Source organism: Epinephelus fuscoguttatus, linkage group LG15 (genome assembly GCF_011397635.1).
Source record: "Epinephelus fuscoguttatus linkage group LG15, E.fuscoguttatus.final_Chr_v1".
Lineage (NCBI taxonomy): Eukaryota > Metazoa > Chordata > Actinopteri > Perciformes > Serranidae > Epinephelus > Epinephelus fuscoguttatus.
This window is the reverse complement of record NC_064766.1, coordinates 22,060,200-22,083,465: the sequence shown is the minus strand read 5'-3', so window position 1 is coordinate 22,083,465 and position 23,266 is coordinate 22,060,200. Positions and strand designations below refer to the sequence as shown.

The 23,266-nt window shown below is 40.3% G+C and overlaps 1 protein-coding gene across 1 annotated transcript in view; it reads right to left on the bottom strand.

Moving 5' to 3' along the window:
* col6a1 (collagen, type VI, alpha 1) overlaps positions 1-23,266 on the bottom strand; it is a 47,504-nt gene that overhangs the window by 6,000 nt on the left and 18,238 nt on the right. The window contains exons 21-31 of the mRNA XM_049598464.1: positions 21,027-21,089; positions 18,030-18,092; positions 17,857-17,907; positions 17,741-17,776; positions 14,330-14,392; positions 6,077-6,142; positions 2,774-2,809; positions 2,388-2,424; positions 851-859; positions 616-749; positions 103-209 (exon numbers count right to left, since the gene is read on the bottom strand). Coding sequence (XP_049454421.1) covers positions 103-209; positions 616-749; positions 851-859; positions 2,388-2,424; positions 2,774-2,809; positions 6,077-6,142; positions 14,330-14,392; positions 17,741-17,776; positions 17,857-17,907; positions 18,030-18,092; positions 21,027-21,089 — 665 coding nt within the window. The remainder of the gene's footprint in view (positions 1-102; positions 210-615; positions 750-850; positions 860-2,387; positions 2,425-2,773; positions 2,810-6,076; positions 6,143-14,329; positions 14,393-17,740; positions 17,777-17,856; positions 17,908-18,029; positions 18,093-21,026; positions 21,090-23,266) is intronic.

The following is a 23,266-nucleotide window of genomic DNA, read 5'->3' as shown; positions in this document are numbered from 1 at the left end:
CAGTTCAGACCTGAATCAGTTCTGACTCAAAGCTGCAGTACGTTGTTAAGGAGAGGGCCAGAGGAAAAGAAAGGCAGCAGGGCTGTGGATTCACAAACTCACTGTTTGAATTCGTTGAGGGTGGCAGCTTCGACGCCCAGTCGGATTTTTTCCTGTGCTTTGGATCCACTGTACTGCACCACACTCAGCCCGGACTCATTACCTGAAAACTGGAAAGAAAAGCATTGCATGGTGACCGTGTGTTTTGGGCTGCATGTGTTTTGTCTACGAGCATGTGTTTTCCTCTGTCAACATTTCTGTGTCCCACCCATCCTGACTAATTATATCCACACTGGGAGAGGAGAGTCACTGGAGAGACATAAAAGCAAGTTCCAAAACCCGAGACAATATTTTTCATTCACACTTTCTATTTTGAGGTTTGTTCTGAGCGCAGCTTTTCCTAACATCATTTCCTAACAGTTTTTTGCAACGGTTTTGGTGTCATTTTGAAGAAACAGCACAATCCACAAAGGTCAGATGGCGGTTATCCCATGGAGGCTGTGCCAACATGGATAAATATGAAATACAGCGGAGTCAAATGTCAAAACCCAAGATGGCTTCAGAGAAGGAAGTTACCTTGAGCTGCTGGTCTTTGGTCAGTCTGTCTATGACTGCGATGATGAAGTCTTTGGAGAGAGCAAAGTTTGTATCACCGATACTCTCTGAGCTGTCCACAATGAACGACAGGTCCATGGGCGCACACTTGCACTCTGGAGACACACACAAACACAATCACATATGATCACAGCCGTCGAGCATGAGCAACCATTATAATGACGATGACTGTGTTTTAGATTGAGCTCAAACTTACCACAACAAGCTGTGATGATATTTGGAGAAGATGAAGAAAAAAAAGAAAAGGAAATTAATCAAAGAGATACTTTGATACAGATTTTTAACCACCTTTGTATCATACTGTAACAGCCTGGGTAGTATGTGTAAATGAACTATGTAAAAATTTGTATCATCAGGTAGATTTTCACTGTCTCTAGGGCTGTTGCTTGAACTACTTCCTCATTGTCATACACCTGCTACCACCTCTGATACAAATAGTTTAGAGGCAGGGCACACGAACCAGATTTAGCACAAAAGGCAGTTTTAAATGAAGTAGTTAAAATTCCTGTTTGTAAATATGAATACGTAGAGATCAGTGTTTTCTTTTGGTCATTTTGTCTCTTTGTAGTCATTTTGTGTGTCTTTGTTGATCCTTTTTATGTCTTTGTTGTCATTTTGTGTCTCTTTAAAGGTCAATTTCTGCCTCTGTGTGGTATATTTGTGTCTTTTTGATCGTTATGTCTCTTTGAAGTTGTTTTGTGTCTCTTCGCAGTTCCTTTGCATGTATTTGTTGTCGGGTTTTTTTCGTTTAAAAGGTCAGTTTGTGTCTCTGAGGTATATTCATATCTCTTTGAAGTTCCCCTTCATGTCTTCTTTGTCATTTTGTGTCTTTTTCAAGGTCATTTTGTGACTGTTCAGATAGATAGATAGATAGATAGATAGTACTTTATTGATCCCAAACTTGTGTCTTTTTTGGTCATTTTGTATCATTTTGTGTCTCGTCGCAGTCATTTTGTGTCTCTTTCACGGTCTAGTTGTGTCTCTTTGTTGTTCTTTTGTGTCTCTTTAAAAGTCAGTTTGTGTCTCTGTGTAGTTGCTTTGTGTCCCTTTGTGGTTCCTGTATGTTGACATTTTGTTTCTCTTTCAAGGTCATTTTGTGACACAGGTATAATTGTGTCTTTTTCTGTAATTGAGTTTCTCCTTGTAGTCGTTTTGTGTCTCTGCAGTCCTTTTGTGTCTTTTTAGGGTATATTTGTATCTCTTTTAGTCCCTCTCTGCGTCTTCGTTGTCACTTTGTCTCTCTTTCAAGGTCATTTTGTGACTCTAAGTTATATTTGTGTCTTTTTGGTCATTTTGTGTCTCTTTGTAGTTGTTTTATATCTCTTTGTAGTCATTTTGTGTCCCTTTGAGGTCATTTTGTGTCGATATGTGTTAATTTGAGTGACATTTTGCAGGTGAAGCTCAGGGGGCCCCTGGCACTTTGGGCCCTGGGCCTGATAGGCCTGGTCCAGTGTGCATTCTGGTAGTTGTAGGTTGTCTACCTCTTGAGCTAAAGCAAATGCTACAACCCTTTTCCTCTGTTTTCTCTGGTTATGTGGTACCAATTTCAGAAGTATTTGCATCTCTCTGTTACATAGACAGCCAAGTTTTATGAAGACCATCTTTCCAGCAGAGAGCCTAACAAAACATAACCTGCCTAACCCTCACATTCTTCACGTTTCGATTGCTTATCAGGGTCTCAGTGTTTAACGTAGTGTACATGTGGCTTCAATGTGCAAAAATGCTGAACTCACAGCAGAGCTTCATGATGATATCCAGAATTTCACATTCCTGAAGAGAGCGGAGGAGTACATGTTATAGTACAGCAATGCACCGTTAAATCACATTACGTAACTTTATGTAAACTAGACTGTTTCATGCTGCTCCAGAATGAAAAATAAAACATGACAATGGTGATATTTTACTCGGAGGACTGGTCGGTAGGAGGCTGCGAGTTTTTTTGTGTTCAGGAAATTGAATGTGTGGCTTTGGACTGAACATACAGTATCAGTTTCAGAGTCAAAACCAGTGCAGCCTCGAGGAGAATTAAGTCTGTCATGCTTAGCCGACCTGTCCTGTGGTGAAAATGAGGGCAAAGGGTCAGATGAAATAGACTGATTGGATTTTTCTTTATACTCACATCAGTTCCTGGTGGTCCGGGAGGCCCAGGAGGTCCCTGAAGAAGACGAGAGAATGAGTGAGAAAAGAAGGAAGTGGGACAGTGATTCATCTCCCTGATAGATGTGTTTATCTGTTCAAGAAAAAAGCTGGCCAGACAAAAGTTAATCTGGTCTGATTTCAAGATGACAGAGCAAGAACTGGAAGACTCTTTTTTTTTTTTTTAAGTGGAATTAAGAAAAAAAGAAAAAAAAAGATTCTTTGGAAAAAACATCACGGCAAACCAGAATCCCTCAGTCACTGAAAAACCACATCCACGCCCACACATTTGTGTGCGCTGCTATCTTTCTGCAACAACATGTGAATCTTCCAAAAGTTCATTGCCACAGCATTTTGTTTTTTCGCTGGGCTGCAGGAAAACCATCTGTTTTGTTTTACCAGACATTAAACTCAGTTTAACGGCATTCTTCTCTGTGACAAAGACGCCAACGTAGCTTGCATGTGTGCACACAGACAAACACACACACACACACACACACACACACACGGGAGAGAGACGGCCGTTAATTGTAGATGTGAGAAACTGTCCCAAGAACACATGATGCAAACTGTTTGTAGAGAAATATGCAGCAGTGACACAAGCCAGAGGTGAGGAAAGGAGAGAGGAGGAGGAAAAGGAGGAGGAGACAGAAAGCAGGGAGAGTGTGAAAGGTTAGAGTTTGAGGACTCTGCCTTGAGAACATGTCCACAGTGTTAAATTTAGATCCGATCTTTGTTCATCTTTTCACATGGTCCAATACCACAAGAGTTCACTTGCCAGTTGGTGAAAGGGAATTACACCATCTTTCCAACACACTGTGAGGGAAACTAAGGGACGCCATCTTTTATGTCTTTGCATGTGGTTTCATGTTGAGTAGGGGGATTAGCTAGCTGTCGCTCAGTTACTGGAGGTCTATGGGATCAGTAGAAACCTCGGCCCACAGGCGGGGAAACACACAGTGCTGGGTTTAGCTTTGCTCTTGTTGGCCCATCTCACTAAAGGTCTGGTTATATTCTGTATTTAGATAATTAGTGTCATCCCATTAAAAGACTAGCTGTAACAACTAATTGATTAAATTAATTCAACTGATTATAAAAATACAACAACAACAAATTTCATCATTGCTATGTAATGATGCAGGGTACATGCTTTGGCAGTGTCTCCTAAGGTGGAAGCAATAAGCCAACCAACAGAGTGCTACAGGGATGACATTTTTCTGTATCCTGACACAGAAGTTAACATCGCCCTGGTTCCCTCGCCAAAAAGCCTGTGGGATTTTTCCATTGGATTTTGGATTATTGCAGAAAGTAAGCTCTGAGGCAAACTAACATCTATGATAACTTTTTGTTCTGCGAGATTATCATCATAAATGAACCCCACTTTGATGATTTTCGAAGCCTAAATGTAATCACCAGAGGTAAAAACCTTACGTGAGGCTATAAACAAACTACACTGTGGTTGCATGACTTTACGAGCATTTAGCCACTTGTTAGCAACTGCCTTTTTTAAGGCACATTAAAGCTTCAAAATTCACAAGTGACGTAGCGCCCTATCTGCATGGAGCAATGCGCTGCCTTCCATGTGCAGTAGTGGTGTAAGTACCTGGCTGAAACCAGGATATGTGGCACATTTCTTAACTTCTACCACTCAGTACCAACACATTATTATCATTACCAGTCCTCATTTTTTCTGCATTTAATCGTAGGTCACTGTTTATGTTGTTAGGTAGGAGTTAGCTGACGTTTTTTCTACCTAGGAAACGTTACAGGTGGTCAGTACCACTGTCCTCTGTTTGAATTGGAATGAGAGAAGCTAGCTGTTGTGTCATGTGCATGTGTTAATGTCATACAGTCTATGGTTAATATTAAAGCCAAGGTGCTACTGACTACTTAACTGACTGGATGCCCATTAACATTATAACTCCTATTGTGTGTATTTATTATTATTATTATTGTTGTTTTGTAGATTTCAAGCACTTTTCTTTTTTGAAGTGTATTTTATATTATACAGACAAGAAGGAAAAAGGCAGAGACAAACATTGAAAAAGTCAATTACTGTTAATGTGTTAATGTTACATGTTGTGCATTGCATTTCAAACAAAAGTCCAAAAAATAAGTCCAAGGTCCATTTTTGGTATTTTTGGTACTCACTATAGGGGGCTGGTTTACTCCAGAAACATACATACTGTTTATGTGTATGTTGAGGAGCTGCTGTATCAAAATGAGTTGTCTTCCCCCAGAAATTAGGGTTACGATATGTTTCTTTTATGATTCCAATCCATTCCTCTTTTGCTGTGGCTCAGCATTTAAATAACCTTTATCAGATCTGATGGTTTAGTCACAGACTTTCCCAAAAAGTGTTGTGCTTTTCTTTCACAAATGTGGGAATGAAATTGAGTTAAAATATACAAAACAGTGAAATTTATCTTGCCCGGCTGGGCAGCTCTCTGGGTGCTCAGCACCCCTAAACCTCTGATCCTAGAATCGCCCCTGGTATTTACTGACATATTTTATTTCAAAGAACAAAACATTTAAGTCTCTTTAGCTTGTGTTAACCACAGACCTTATTTCAGACATCTAACCATAAACCCACTGACTTGAACCATGAGTGCTAAAATGCTAATCCATTTCCTGGTTTTAGGACCCATTCCGGGGGTGCTCTATTGTGATGACATTGTGGATTTTTAAATCGCTTTACTTGGCTCAAGGAAAGTTTTACAAATATAAAACCTCCATGGATCAAACATTCATAATAAAAGAACTGTCTCTTTTATTATGATGGTCTGTGGAGAGAATGCTTTTCGAGCCACAGGGGATTTTTTTTTCTACAATACTGCGAGTGGACACTGGAAAAATTGTTTGAGTGGCCTTTGTATAAACCTACAGTGCCCAGCTGCTGGATAAGATTTAGCCTCTTTTCCATAGATGAAAATATATTTTTCATGAACTCTTTCCTAACGTCTTGAATGAATGGGCTTCATGCTGAGTGACAGTCTCATACACTAACACACTGATGCCTTCGCTTTATAAATAAGTAAATTAAAATGTAACTTTCAGTTTAGCCAAACCAGGTTAAACTCAGGTTCAGCTGAATGTTCCGCTGTAGGTAATAAACGACCCTAAAACTATGTTTGAATGTCAGAGTAGGTTAATGTCTTGAAGGGAGGGGTCTACTTCACATGTGTGAATGGCAGTCCTTCAAACTTGCATACACATGCAGACGATCCTACAACACACACACACACACACACACACAGCTCATGCTGCGGCTCTGTGGTATTCTTACCGGCTTGCCCTCGGGTCCTCTGTGACCTTTGGGCCCTTTAGGTCCTTCAGGTCCTGGCTGGTTGTTCTGTGAAAAGAGAAGATTAAAGGAGATTGAGAGAGTGGCCCATACCTGTATTTAGTTTCTTTTTTTAAAAAATAAACGTAACTTTTGGAAGGATGAAATACTTGTTGTAGATGAATACAGGGAGGCACTGGAAGGAAACAAGCAACTTCTACGAGCAGCCATGGGCGCATTTGGCTAAAGCCACATTTCCACCAAACACTTTGGGTGTAGTACCTTTGGAACCAGAGGTAACCCTTCAGACATGGTACCTAGACCCTATGTCCGTTAAGTGTTTCCACCATAAACAGTACTCTTAAATGTGGGCAGGTGCCCTGTATTTCCTCATTACTGGTGACACAGATGGAAGTCTGCACCTGGTAGATCGTCCATAGAACGAGGCTGCATGCCGACATTTTTAGAACAACAGCGCTTCTTTTTCTGTGGGTGAGGATTAGAATATATACAGTTCACACTGACTGGTCGCAATGAATACATATAAATTCTTGAAGATCCACTCAAATTAATAGTGCATGTCATATAAAACCTAAAGTGATGGTCAAAGTTGTCATAGTGAAATTTAAGGTGCATTAATGGATTCATGTCATCAAGTAGTGTTGACGACGGCAGTGTTCACAGCTCCACCTTTTAGTACCAGATCTGTGTGCTAGGTACCCCAACAGAGGGGGGACCAAAAATGGGGACGGTACAGTTCTATTGGTACCATCCACAACTTTTCACAGTGGAAACAGGGAAAAAAAAAAAAAGCAAACCGAACTGAACCATACCGTACTGCTCGATGCAAACGGGTCTTAAAAGTCACCAGTTAACGCGGTCACTGTCACTGTCAGCAGCACACCGCAGTAATGGCAGCGCCAAACACACAAAGTGGTTGCCGGATTCCTCTATAGTCAAGCCAAGGGATGTCAACGGCTAACCAGCCAAGAAATCTTTTGCCTGGTTACGCATGTCGGTCTGTGGGTTAATTGAGCTCCTCTTCAGTTTACTGCACTGTGCACAGAGATGATAAAAAGCTTGAATGTTGTCCATGTTGTCTGTGTTCACATGGAAGACGTTCTCAAACAGCTAAATGATGAGCCTATCTGACATTTCTAAAAGGCTACAGTATATCACACAGGACATGGAATCAACAAATCAAAACACTTTCAAAGGGTAAGTCAGGCTAAAAAAAATCCTGTGAATCCATTTTAACTGAGGCCAGGTCTGGTCCTGTCTGTCTCTCTATCTGCCACACCAGTGCAGCTGCAGGGAGACAGAGCAGTCAAAACCCCTGCAGCTGCTGCACTCTGACCCTCCGCTGATCGCTGTGAGATTGTGACCCAGACTCCACAAGTGTGGAGAATAAAGAGCTTAAACACTGCAAATCAATTTGGGGAAAATTACCCCGTCTTTAAGCTCCATGTTTCCACAGATACTGTTACACACTTTAAAGAAATGCGGGTGTCTTGCTGTAACTGCGGACAGCTGCAGAGAATTTCAAACTGATGCAAAATTGCAAATTAAGAGCGGATGCCACGCATTATGGCGTTACATAACGGGTTTCAAACACGTGCTGATTCAAAGGCAGCAGCTGTTTTAAAGAAAGTATTAACTCATGGACAATACTTAAAACTTCAACAAGCTTATTTTTGGAAAGAGCAGCATTTATTGTTTTCTTTAAAAAAAACTGATACTGAAAAGGTTTTGTCACATCAGCCCGTTCTCATTCAAATGACATCAGATACTGTCGCTTTGTCACACCCCTCTGTGTGATACTGACACCAAAGGCAGCTCTAAGCATTTTTGTAAGATGCACTGGCCTTTCAAGTAAAACCATCTGTGACAATACTTGACACTGAAAGCAGTACTCTAGTATAAAGAGTGAGAAAGTCGACAGAGGGCCCAGACTTTCACCCAGGAGACCGCAGTTTGTGTCCCGTATGAAACCAACATTCAGTTTTGTTTTAACGTAATGTTACACAATTTAAATTCAGTCATCATGCACTGTCATGGCAGATTTATGTGAAGTTATGTAACAAACATTCTTATTTTGACCCAAAACATGATCTCAGTTTTGTTGCCGAACAGCCAAGGCACATGGGAGACAGACGCGGCACAACATGTCTGCCGCAGCATGCCTCACAGCAGAGTGCATCTGTTGTAATCAATTGAGGCTGCTGCGCTGACCATGGAGGTCGCACTTGCACATGCGGGCAACTACGAGGCTTAATGCTTTCATTTCGTGGCTGGTTTATTTTTTCTCTGTGTGCAGCTCGGCAGCCCAACAACAGGTAAAAACTACAAGGAAATGTCTAAAAAGTTATTACAATTTGTTTAAAAATGTAAAAAAAAAAAATTAAAACCTGATTGTGCCAGAGGCAATGCAACACTGCAGAACAACCTTATGGGTCAATCAAATCAATAGATCATGTAGATAAATTGATCCAGTTAATTAATTCAGTACCTGTTAATGTAGCCTACACTTCCTAAACCTGCACAACCAGCTGCATTGTTACCTGGCTAAACTCAATACACATACATGGAAGCTGGCAACAACCACAGGCTACAGAGACTGGGTCTTAGTAGCATGCAACAAACCACGCTTTCGTCAAACACATGTTGAATGATCACAATAAAGGTCTGTCTATTCTTTTCTTTCTAGAGCACTTGCTCTGGATGAAGGGAAGGCTGAAGCATGTAGGAAGAGAAGACAAACCGTCCGTTTGGTGTGCGAACATGAGAGGAAACGTATAGAGTAAAAAAAAAAAAAAAAATACTACACAGTATATCAACATATTTCTCCTCCACTGTCATTGTGACAGTTGGTCTTTGTGGTATTTGTCCCTCCTTAACTGTGACTGGACAGCTGGGTAAAAAGTGAAAATAATGAGCGCAGTGTTTCATCCAAAATTGAACATATTTAAAATCTTGAAATTCAGAATAGATGCTCAGACCCTAGTCACAAAAAAATTGATACATCATAGTATCGCCATATTTTGTGTGGCAATATTGATATCCTCACACAGTGCCAAGTATTTTTTTATTACTATTTTTTATTCTACTATGACATAATGCTGATGAACAGCCTGAAAACTTATCTAAACACATGTTGACAAAGTTTTGCTTTGAGGACATATTTTACAGTTGAAAAAAGGTAATAAATCACAAAATATCACAACATAAATAAATCACAACAATACTGTATTGTGATAAAATCGTATCGTGGATCCTCTGGTGATTCCCACCTCTACACTGGACTAAAAATGCTTTGGTAGACATGTCTCCTAAACCCAACCCCAATCGTTTCATAGTTTCCACGTGTTACATTGTGAAGAGATGCTAAAGGTGCCTTGTGTGACACTACGACTGGTGTGACAATATGTCAGGGGAATCAGAACGGGCTGCCAACACACAGTTTATCTCCTCTCTGCTCCAAATACATTTTGATTGGTAGTCACATAAAAACGTCTTTATAGCTCAACATGTCAGACAGAAATGAGGCGCAGTGAGGACAAGAGGGTCACACATCATCACAGTGAATAATTTCTGCTCTTTGATCTGAGTTGGACGCTGAATTTAACCATCAGATCTGCACAACCAGCTACCTACAGCGAATGGACGGATTTAACAGAGAAAGAGAGCGAGAGAGAGAAGTAATGTGTACCACCTGGCTTTTAACACTCACACACACACACACACACACACACAGTTGCTGTCAGCCTTGAATAAAAACACACACGTACACATATACACACGGTTCAGATTACTGCACATTCTTCACTTCAAACAGTCTGATGTAAAGGACATGGGCCATATCATCCACAGTCACACACACACACACACACACACACACACACACACACACACACACACGTCCTGACCTTGAGTCAGATTTGACAACACATAGCCAGATGTGACTGTTTGTCGTACCTTGCTGAATACGTGTATATTATCATTCCACAGCGTGTTAGGTAAAAGTTAAAAAGGTGAAGAAGTCAGAAGGTCCGTCTCCACCTTCATCTCATCTGACACTCTCCTGTCTGTCTGTCTGTCTGTCTGTCCGTACCCTCCTGAGCCCTCTGGCCAGATAAAGTCCAGGCAACAGACTACATGCCTGGGCAGCGTGAAAGTATTCAAACAATTTAAATTAGACGACCTGTCGCTCAAAAAATCACAATGGGGCCAGTGGTTTTTTGACTCCCTGAAAATAGCTTCAGCCAGTTTGATGTCTTGTGATTTCATTTTAAACTGGTGACTGTTTCTTCCACTGTGCCGTCCAAAACAGTGAGCAGCAGAGTGTAAAACGGGTGGAAACAAACAAGTGATTGTTCAGAGAAACAGATATAATGGACCGTTAAAAAGAGAGAAAAAGAGTTGGATGAATGCCTCTTGGGATAAGTGGAATGTCATGGATTCGGGTTTTTTTTTTCCATTGAGACAAAATATGTTTTGTTTTATTACGTATTTTAGGACGTGGTCATGGACGGACCAGTGAAGCAGCAGCAGAGGGAAGATTAGTGATATTTTGTTTCAGGCGATAGTTCGACATTTTGGGATATATTCTGATTGGTTCTCATGCTGAGAGTTAGATGAGAAGACTGATACCACAGGGCTGGTTAGCTTATAGCACAAAGACTGGAGACAGTGGGAAACAACTGGCCTGGCTCTGTCCGGCGGTTACAAAATCTGCCTACCAGCACATTTAAAGGTCCAGTGTGCAGGATTCAGGGGGATAAATTAGCAGTATAATCATAATCAGTTAGTGTATAATCACCTGAAAATAAGATTTGTTGTGTTTTCCTTACCCTAGAATACAGCAGTACCCTACATAGGGAGCAGGTCCTTTCACCGCCATGTTTCTACAGTAGCCCAGAATGGACAAACCAAACGCTGGCTCCAGCTAGGGACACTTGTATGTTCACGTTTTCGCATCTGCTACTGTAGTTAGCAGCCCCTCTGCTAGGAGAGTGTCAGAAAACACCATTTTTTTTTAAACATATAACTGCTTCATTCCGTGTTTTACTTGTCCGTTTGTTTTCTGGAGGAAGAGACCTCTGTGGATAATTCAGCTCCTGCGAAAAACCTCCCGAATGTCTGGATTTCGAATTAGCAGAGAAAATAGGTGAGCACACATAGCAAGTGCTAGGTTAGCAGCTGTCTCTAACATGCCAAACAGCATTGAAGAAACACTGATTTATAAAGTGAATCTGCTTTATTCAGTGTTTTTGTTGGTTTTAATGACCTGGTCTGTTTGTTTTGGAGAAGAAGAGACCTCTGTGGATAATTCGGATTATTGTAAAAACCTCCTGAACAATGAACACTGAAGGAATGTTAAGTTTCAGCTGGTTGCAATCTGCAGTCCTCGCTGCTGGATGCTCTCAATCCCCTTAAATCTTACACAGTAGACCTTTAAAGTTCACTAAGTAGCACGTTATATCTCCTCTGTTTAATCTGATTTTACAAGGGGTTAACAAATGCGAGAAGTTTGCCAGGGTTTTTCGTTTTAACCCAAACCGTGATCTTTTTCCAAAACCTCACCAAGAAAGGGAAACGTCTCCCAACAGCCAGGGGTTATGTGGGCTGGACTTTAAGAAGTTCTGCTGTAAAACCACAGCTCTTCATTTGAATACTTTGTGTGTGAACTAAACAAGACATAATGTCTAAATTAGTGAGTGTCAGCAGGCAGGCAGATTTCAGACAGAGCTAGGCTGGCTGGTTCCCCCTGTTTTCAGTCTTTATGCTAAGCTAACCAGCTGCTGGCTGTGGCTGTATATCTAAGGCTACGTTCACACGGGAAGCCGTTTTTGTTTAGCTGTTCACTTGATTTTTAAATGAAGCTAATATCAGGCTGCAGTGGGAACTGGTCACAGTCCTGAATTGACCTGCATGCACAAAAGAACAATAAAAAAAAAAAAAGTCACACGCAGCATGCTGTTGTAAAGAAGTAAACATGGAAGTCACTCAACCCTGTTGCCAGAATAAATGTTGGCATTGTACATTTCTGCAAACAGATATGTTAGATTTGTAGATTATTATGTAGTAGATATGATGATATATGATATGAAGCTTGACATTTATACGACACCGTGGTTAACGTATGGTTATGTGTGGGCTCAAAAACAAGGTGCAAGGCAACTTTGCACGCCATCCACCATCCCCTCCACCTCTCAGCTCATATTCAACTTTAGAAATGTTGATATGACACGTATGAAACTTACTAACTTACTTACTAAATATACTCGTGAATGCAGAAACATACAATACCAAAATTTTCTTCTGGCAACAGGGCTGGGTCACAGAGGTCAGTGTTTACGGTTTCATTTATAAGTTGATGCACGTTGGAAGACAGGAAATTTGTTAGCAGATGATAATGTGGATGAGGAGAAAGAGAGCCAAATTTTTAACTGTTGGTTTTGGGGAGTAATTGCTGCTACTTCAATCTTGTACCTCTGTACGGAAGTGTGTGTGCATGTGGAATTAGAGCCAGGAGTAGTGAAAACATGATGTGATGCTTCACTGAAACACGTTATTTAATTTTTTAAAACTTTTTTAACTACATTTGTCAGGGCCTCTTTTCAAAACTCTCGTGGGAAGACGCTCCAGTTCAGGTACATGATGTAAACCTCGCATGAATTCTGACATAACTGTTCAGACTGAAGTCGCGTTGCAAAAAAAATAGACCTGTATCTGATTTAGGAGCACATGTGAAAGTGGCCCCAGTCATCAGAACTGAAAAGATCAGATTCAAGGTGATTTGTACTGTTCATCCTGTCATGAAAAAAACAAACAAAACAGATTTGGGTGACTTTTGCCTGCAGCCTGAACGTAGCCTAAGATATGAGAGTGGTGTCGATCTTCTCAGCTAACTCTCGGCAAGAAAGTGAATAATCATATTTCCAAAAACCTTTAAACTGTTCATTAAAAAAAGGTGCTGCAAACAAGGTTACATATATTTAACCAAAAGTACAAGAAGTTATAAGATATAAAAGTGGAGCTCCTTAGAGGACCATATGAGTGAGTGAATTTTTAGTCCATTTACTTTACATTCCTGACGAACATTTTCCAAAGTGCACCACAAGTTTATAGACAGATCGAGGCGTGGTGTTGATCGTTGGTATTTCCTTAAGAGAAGGAGCAAAAAAAAACCAAACAAACAAACAAAAAAAACCCCTTCAAGCAGCACAAATCAAGGAGTTTGACTCGATTACATTTTGGTTGGTGATATGGCTCTTAATAATCAAACTAAAGCTCCTGCTGTAAAATCAGTTACAGATGTTATGAGATGTTTCCTGTCTGCTGCTGTCACCACGCAATGACAAGCAGAACATGGAAAAGGTAAACACTGACGCGACTGGGTGAGTTATACCTGAATGGAGTGCATGTGTCTAATCCTGCTGCGAGCTACAGCACCACAAGTTCTTGATGAGTGGTAAACTGATCCGACACTGTAAATCCAGAGTTTACAACGTGTGACTGCTCTTGAAGGAACAAGGTCAGGGTGCACCGATGCACGGATGATAGAAAGTACAAACACATGCAGAAATGTTTATGCCGTGAAACATGAACCTTAGAAATGCAATAATTTTATTGTAAACATGACCAACTTTAACCAGCAGGGGTTAATGTGTTAAAACAGGCACGCTATATGGTCACGGGTAATCACACACGTGTACAGTTGCTACGCATACACACTCAAACACACACACACACACACCAAAAGAGTGATGCAGTCCCTTCATCGTTTCTGCTCATTTCCTGGTATCCTTGACTACGACATATACACAGCTGCATCAGCTCAAAGCCCTCTTCCCCAAAGACACACACACACACACACACACACACACACACACACACACACACACACACACACACACTAACAGACCTACTACAGAAAGCATTTCCAGCTGCAGAACAGAAGGAGAGTCTGAGAGCCAGTTAGATTTAGAAAAATAAGAGTAAAGAATGTGGGGGGCTAACACAGACAAACCAAAATGAAAGACAGAAATTAAAAGGCGAGACTCATTATTACATATTATTGTAAGTGTTTAAAAGAGACCAGTAAAAAAGAAATATGTAAATGCGGCCATAAAGCGCGACATGTGACTCACATCCTGTCAGCGCTCTCTGCCAAGAATGGATTGGAGAAAAAATAAAATGAGATCAAGAGCAAGGAACAACTGCAAAAAGGAGACAAGTCAGAGGCACACTCACATCTTCGCCTGGATCTCCAGGATCTCCATCGTCTCCTTTGGGTCCAGGAGTTCCTTTACCACCCTGAAGGTCACATAACAAATGTCAGAGAGCTCAAGAGGGAACATGAGCATGACAACTGATTTCACAGTGTTGGCAGGCAAAAATGATTCTCATATTGAGTGTTGGTGTGTAAATGTAAAACACGAAGTACAAGAGAGGCCAATCTAATTCAGCTTAGTCTAAAGGAATACTTCACCTGCAATATGAACATCTGTGTATTAATTATTCACTGCGTGTTACCTTGAATTTGTGAAGTAAATTTTGTTTTTCTCACATGCCTCTAAGGTGAACGAAGAATCCAAAAAAGGCAAACATTTTCATGAACTGAAGTAAAAGGGGACCAAACTGTATCAAAACATCTACAAACTCTGACAAACAAACTTGGACAGTATAATCCAAGTCTCATTTATCCAGCTCAGTACTTCACATACAATTTATGCTTGATTGTTCTGATTTAAAACACGTCAGTCCAAACAGTCTCATGCACGGCCAAGTAGTGCGTGTGTTTGAACTCTGCTCCAGCAGTTAAAAGTGAAAATGCATATGTTTGTGAAGTACTGAGCATACGACTGGATAATTGAGACTTGGATTATACTGCAGAAGTTGTGTGAGAGTTTTGCTGATGTTAAACGTGGACTACATTTACTACAATTCATGAAGAAAGTTCATTGAACGATTCTTCGTTCACTGTGGAGGCATGCAAGAAAAACACATTTTGTCTTCAGAAATTCAAGGTAACACGCGGCGAGTAATTAGAATACAAATGTCCATTTTGCAGGTAAAGTGTCCTTTTAAAGCCTGCTGTACACAACCAAAGATCCATTCTACATTAAAGCAACTACAAGTACTTTTTATTTAACATTGATTTTGGCGCCCTCTGTGGACAAAAGTGGTAGTGTTTCCTGGGGTAAAGACTGTGTTTCCCACAAGCACCATCACCTCATGTCGTAAAGATCTTTTTGGAGGCGAGTAAAAGCAACACTCAACTAATTTTTAATGCTGATTTATAGGGGTGTAAAGATCCATTGATCTGGACTGATACATTGATTCAGTGATTGATGTTCCAATATCATCGATGCCAAGGAAAAACATTGATCCATATCATGATCTTTAAGTTAGACTTTATTTTGAAATTCTGTGTCACCATCTAACAGCAGCAGGCAGATGGTAAGCAGCCAAGAGAAAGAGGATAAAGATTCACTCGGGAATAAATCAGTAGTGTGGTCACTACTTTCTAAGTCAAAAAGTTTTTCAGAAGTGAAGTTGATTAATTGACCGAGTAACATCAAAAGTTCTAAGGTTTTTTTTTTCCAGGAAAAGCTCTGAAGTGCAGTGGACTTTTTTCTGCGGAGGTGTGGATAAAAGTAAGGATAATAAAACTGAGGATAAGTAATGTGACTGACGCCAGCGCCACACCGAGGTCTGTATATGAGGGACATATATCTGTAATTTAAGCCTGGTATTTTATAGTATACTATAATACTATAATAAATTTTGACTGGACTTGACTTGATATATATATATATATATATATATATATATATCAGTTCAACTAGACATTTTTTTCCTGCCAATATGTTTGGCTGAGAGTTTTTCAGATCACTGAGAAAACGCTGATTTGACATAAAGTCAAAAAATAAAAGTTGTTTTGCAAGTGCGCTACTTTTGCCATTTTCCCATAGCTTAGGTTGCTACATTTCTCTGGGGATAGCGTCAATGTGGGGAAACTTAATTTTGATGTAGTAACTTGCAGCTTAGCTCACTGCATTTTACAATTAGCTTGCCCAACACTGGTGTGGGGGGCTGATGCTAGCGATGTAATTGTATTTACTGTAAAAGTCCAATTAAAGCAGAGTCTCAATTAAAGGCCCAGCCCCTTTTACTAGCTGGGTGTGGCTACACATTTTGACAAATAAAGGCCTGTCTCAATTAGAGGCCTGGTCTGGTTGCCAAGCAGTTCATTTTTATGGAAGTTCTTTGGATGTATAAAACAGGTTGTTGGCTACCCATCTGAGCTAACACTATAGCTGCTTAGATCATGCATTCAGATAGAAATGTTTGACCATTTGTTAACATGGAGATGCTACACATCGTTAACTTGGCTAGATTCTCAATAATTCAGTCATTCAGTTCATTTTACTGAAACCACTAGCACCAGAAAATAACGTATTCAGATTTATCGGCATGGTTAACAAGAGAGATGAAAAATAATAATAATTTAAGTCAGAGAGTTAAATAATGTGTCCATTCCTCGATAACCCTGTAAGTTATTAATATTCCGTTAGTCCCAAAGGGTCCTCAGATCAAAAGAATCAAAAGGGTTTTTGTATTCTGGTATTGTTTTAACAGGATAAAAACTCTTATGCGCTGTCTGTTGAAGCTAGATCAAATGAATGATTTATAATTGATATATTATTCAAAGCAAAGTAATATTCATACTGGTTTACAGAAACAATTTGATTGTATTGCCCATCTTTGCTGATCAACAGTGTTGTGTGAAAGGAATTAAAGGCCCGTCCCAAATATAGGCCTGTTGATTTCAGTGATTTAAGCAAATAATAGCCCGGGCTATTAAATGAAGTTTTACAGTACAATGTTTTAATTGGAGTGGGTGGGGCCGAGGTTGGTGATTTAGGAGTATTTATGTATGCATGTATGTGAAATATACGTGTCTATATTATTTTCTTAACATGGATTCCAGGAAGAGTAGCTGTTGCCTTGGTAACAACTAATGGGGACCCAAATTAACAATAAACAATAAAAAGGTGAGCTTACAAATTTGATTGCTCAGTAATACTATGAGATATGTGTCTAGGAGTAAGAGGGCCAATTCAGGATCACGTTTAAATCCTTTCAAATCCTGCAATTCTCTCCATCTGTTGAATGACCGACCAAAGTTGAGCCCGTGCTTTATCACCAGCCCTTTTAGCTTTTTTTTTTTGTTCTGTGGTCAAGTCATGTCTTTTCCTCTTTGCTGATCCCAGTAGCAGCCATAACCACACACACAAAAATCAGTTCTCTGAAGAGAAATCTGCTCCTGCTTCCTTTCAACCGGCTAACATACGACTATCTGCCAAACTTTGCCCGGGAAAATGTAAACATAGGCCTTTCCGGTCTGCGTGCTGAAGTCGATTTGTCCGATTCAGTGGGGAATCGAACCTGCGGACATGTTTTAAGAATAACTAGAAAGGAATTGCCAATCTTCTTGCTGATCATCAGTATTAAACTGAGACTGTGTCATAACCAGTGAAAAACTCCTTGTAGTTGCTTTAAATATACTGTGTAATAAACTCCATTACATCAGTTTAAACACAAACTGGCCCAGAGTCTGAGCTCCGAGTTAAAACAGAGATTTGACAGATAACTTACCGGCTCACCAGGGTCTCCACGGGGCCCAGGATAACCCTAAAACAGACATAAATGTTCAGAATATACACATTTACTCTGAGCAAAGTGTGTCAAACATGACATGCATTAACACTCACCTGGAAACCAGGACAGCCCGCGGTACCATTTCCTGGCGCACCATCTACTCCCTGAAATTAACAGAGCGATACACACTTACAAATCCATCTGCATACACAAACCTCATGGCAGGGAAAATGATGGATGGCACACATCTGTGTCCTCCCCCCCACTCTCTGTCTCCCACGCTCACCCTCTCCCCCATCTGGCCTCTGTCTCCCGGAGCTCCTTTGATTCCTCTCGGTCCTTTGGGTCCCTGAGAGATGAAACAGATGATGAGATTAGAAACATATGAAATGGGACATGTGTTTGTTGAAAACTTTTGGATGTTGTGAGGACATTGTTGTGTGTGTGTGTGTGTGTGTGTGTGTGTGGGTGTGAACACAAAAACCCCTGAAATTCAGCGGTTTATGTAACAATAATTTATTACAATCTGTTACAGGTTAATGTTGGCTGATTTCCTGGATCGTGTGATAATGTGTGTAATATTTACGATTATGATAATAGCAGATTTTTGATTGGAGTACAGTGAACAGGACATTTTTCTGGGTTTCGGAGTTAAATCTGTGGTGTCACACTTGGAGCTGTAAAGTTAGTGCTGGGGGCTTAAATCATAAAGGAATACTATGCTTGATGTTTTGTTAATGTAAAGCACATTGAGGTTCTTTGTAACAAAATGTGCTCTAGAAATAAAGCTGCCTTGCCTTATTTCACCCCCAAATGATCATTTGTGTATCAGTCACTCCACCAGTGTTACGTTGAATTTGTGTGGAGAACTTTGTTTTGTTCTCACAGGCCTCTATGGGGAACGAGGAATCCAAAAACTGAGAACATTCTTAAAGAACTGAAGTAAAAGGGGACTGCGTTTAACATCAGCAAAACTATATCAAAACATCTGTTAACACAATTTGGGCAGGACAATCATAGTGCACTAGGGCTCAAGATACATCAGAGCAAGTCCAAGTGTGGATGAGGAGAGATACATGCACACCCCACAGATTCAGGAGATTGCTAGATGGGAAGCCCACCACAGTTCTAGTGATCTCTCAGGATGCTTTCAGGCCTAGAGTTGTCTTGCTTTGGTCTGAATCAGGGACTAATTTTGTTACAGATTTGCATAATTGCCTAGAGTTGATTCGTGTTCTCACGGCAGCATTTACAGCCAGACAGCCATCAAATGCCTCGGGCAAGAAAGCTGCTCTTGATAGGTCAGAATTTACATGCTGGAAAAATCCAGGAAGTAAACAAAACGTTGAAGAAGAGTACACTTGCAAGATAAATGTGACACTTTCTAATGTCATAATGGAGGGACAACTACGCAGGCTGATTTTAGCGCTGGTCATCGTGGACTATATCGCTGTCATTGTTCATTTTAGGCAAACCATACAGTTTGAAAACGAGGCGTGACCACCTCTTCAAGAAGGTCTTGGTCTTGGTCCGGTTGTTTTGGTGCGTACCCAAGAGCGATTGCTGTTTTGATACCTGCCCAAACGAACTGCACTTAGGGGGCAAATGCACTTGGGTTTGATTGAACCACACCAAACAGGGCCGGTGTGAAAGCACCCGTAGTGCCTGCAGCTACCCAAGAACACATCGAAGACACCTCCAGTGCCACTCCAGAAAGCCCACCCCAACCAATTAAGGTAAAAGTCAAGTGGCCCAAGATGGGTGACACCAAGGGTGTTTTTTGACGTAGTGTGGAATCTGATGACTAAAATCAAAATAAGAGTGCAAAAGAGGAAAAGTGCAGTTCAAATGTTGGGAGAGGCAGCAGAAAGAGTCTCTTGTTGGCTCTGGCATAAGAGGGAGGACATTTGCTGGAAGCCTGGGGGGGAGGGGTGGTGACCTGGCCACCACTGCAGGCCCACTAACTGAAGAGTGTTGTGGTTAGGGAGTTGGGTACCACCTGGTGACCTCTCCTCTTGACCAAGGCTACATCTACTGGATATAGATGTGCCAGAGCTGTACATCTGTCCCATGGACAACAGGCACTACACACAAACAGCGCCTGGAAGATCATCTCTGCACTCAGAATTTTAGGTCTGTAGGCTTTGATACCGTGCTTCTTGAGGTTGCTTAGCAACCTCAGATGCAACCTGCCACAGCGCTCTGTGCTAGCGATGCTAAGAGTAGCATCAAGCACCTGACCTCACGTTTTCCAAGCAGTTAAAGACGTGGCATGTGTACGGCCCCTAAATAAAGTTTTGTTGTTGTTAAATGTGGACCCCATTGACTTCAATCCATCACAAATTTTCTCAGTTTTCGGATTCTTCATTCATTGTGGATGCATGCAAGAAAAACAAAGTTTTCTTCATAAATCTGATGTAACACAGGGTGAGTAACTGACATACAAATTGTCATTTGGGAGGGGAAGTGTTCCTTTAAAGCTCCTGAAAACGCAGCTTCAAATCTTTAGTAACTGCTATAACATTAAAAAGCATAAATCAGTGGTTCCCAACTGGTTCAGCCACAGGGTCCAGATTTTGCCTTGGTCATTAGTTCAAGGTCCACACAGTTTAATCATTCAGGGTTAGGGTTACTTGCATTTGGCCATGTCATCGAGCTAGTTTGTTGTCTTTCTGAAGCAGCTGTCTGTTAGTCACTCAGTCTACAGGAGGAGACAGCACCAACAACTGCTGTGCTGAAAATTTGCCGTACTTCAAATTAAAATGTGTTTTTTAAAAACTTGACATGTTTGTGAGGACCCGTGACCCAATTTTGAACCTTGACCCACCAGTTGGGAACCCCTGGCGTAAATCATAGATTAAAAACAACTTTTGGTATAATTTCTCATAAGTTTAACTTAAACATTGTCATTACTAAAGAAGACACTAAAAAATTAAAAGGTATTTTTATCAACTGTTAAGAGCTCTTTTGTACTTTACTTAATTAAGTAATTGAATGTAGGATATTTACTTGTAACAGAGTATCTTCACACTGTTGTACTGCTAAAACATTTGAGTACTTCTTCCACCACTGGATTTAATTAACAGTGACCAAACGACCCACATTTCTAAATCCTGATTGGTGCATGTGACATCACCTTTTCCCAATTTTGCCCCGCCCACTTGAAACACTAATAGTAAGAGTCTGATTGAGTAAATATGGTTTAAGTTTAAATGTATGCATATAAATAGTCCATATGTGTGTGTGTGTATGTGTGTGTGTGTGTGTGGCCTGCTGGACTCACTTCTGGTCCAGGTGGTCCTTCATCTCCTCTGTAGCCAGGAGACCCGGCTCTGCCAGGCTCGCCCTGGAAAACAACAACAGCGTTAATGACACCGTTAAAACACTTTGCAGTCAAAAACAACCACATAAAGCAAACAGAAAAAAACTGGCCTCAGACTGTGACACCATCATGAACCAACATGACCTACAACACAGAGGCAAAGTTTTTTTTAAGACTATTTTTTTCATACTTCTATACTAATAAACTGCTGTGCTTGGTGATAACTTTAAAATAAAGATACCCAGTGAGCACCAACTGGGATATGAACGTTGATTTCCGGTTGAAAACAGACTGATATTCAGTCTGAGCGTCTCAGATCTTGTTTCATCCTCTTTTCAAACAGCTACAATGCAGTTACAGCATCAGTGTGTCACAAAAACAAATTAAATTATGATGACAATTTGTTAAGCTGTATGTTAAAAGAGAGATGATACTGCAGGTACTTCTCTAAATCCATACTGCACTGGTCAAAACTGAACGTTTTTTCACAGACTATTTGAAGACAATGATTAAACAGTTACATTTAAACCCTATTTCATCAGGATTTGCAATATTGAGTGTCAATTTAAAAATCTGGATGTGATTTCTTAGTCAGGCTATTAATCTGCACGCTGTACAGGATGAAAAATCTCATTATTGCAAATCAGTGAAATATTGTCTAAATGCGAAAGTTTAATCAACTTAAATAGTTTGTGAAAAAACTTTTACTTTTGAGCTGGAGCTGGCTAATAGGAAGATACTATATCGTTATCGAGATATGAGACTATATATCGTCTTAGATTTTGGAGATAGTTGTATCGTGATGTGGCATAAATGGTGTTTTTTCCCTTGTTTTAATGGCTCTGTTACAGTTACTGTAAGTGATGCAAATGTATCAACTCACCAGACATTTCTATCAGTTTAATGCTTGCCTTAACCCACTCATCCATATTATTGATGATTACTGATCAAAAATGTCATTGTGCTCAAATTTCTGGAAAAAAATAAGAAGTCATCCCTACAACTTTGTCGCATCAGAGACGGTATTTGGTTTGGTTTTGTCTCCCAGTACGAGCACTGATGAAGTGCTTCTGAAGAGATTTAAAAACTATCGAGATATATATCTTGTCTTGAGATATAGCCTAAAAATATTGTGATCGAATTTTCAGCCCTATTTTGAACCAAAAAAAGTCTTTTCACCGGTGACCATGTCGTTTTTTTTGCAATGGAAAAATTTCCGCTGGATATGACAATGGTTATTGTCAGCATTCAACAGCTTCAGCTCCCATTGAGTCAACAGAATGTTAAAATTTGATGGCTGGTGAAACAGAGGCCTGAAATTGTCTCAACCTAAAGAGATATTTAATACGAGGCTGAAAATAAGTTTATTACTGCCCCCTGGTTTACTGTTTCAAGGACTGTTGGACCACCCACAGTAACCACACCCAACAGTGATGTCACTGTGTCCTGGAGTACGCCTGCACATAACTCAGGTATGTGATTTTCCCAGATTAACCCAGATTTCCTCATAAATTTGACCCATGTAAATCATGTAGAAATCCGCCCCAAAAAACCCGAAAACAGAACTCTTTCCAAACCTCCCAAGCGGTCTAATTTACACAGTGTATCTTGTGCATTTTACACAGAATTTATAGAAATGCAAAACAAGGTGCTGTTGTAGTTAACAGAAGTGTTAGCTTTTGGCTTGGCCCTATTTCCTGGCAAACAACAGCTGGACCCAGCTGCTACGTGCAGCACCTCAGTCCTGTCCTTACAGTGAAGTCACACTGTGGAAATGGAACAAATCATTTTAACCAGGGTTCCTGCAGCTTGAAGTGAGTTAGACTTCAGACATTTTAAGAGTTTTTAATGCCACTGGGATTGAAAATAAAGACCAAATTTACAACTAGAACAAAAGGAAGAAAAACATGAACATTTCAAAACTTTTAATGACTTTTCAAGGACCTATAATATTTTTTTTTTAAATTTTGGAAAAGCATGTATTTCACTGTGTCTGCTGCACTTGACGGCCTGGTTACGGTGCTTTTGTACACACAAACATACAGAAAAGTCTCGCTTCTTGTAACAAACACCGCCATGCTACATCAAATATATACATAACATCTAAAAGCAAAAGGCTCGGCCGGTATAAGTCATGGAAAATGAGAACCGTGTAAGTTTTCCATTTGTTGTTGATTAGCCTCACTTGACTTTACACATCC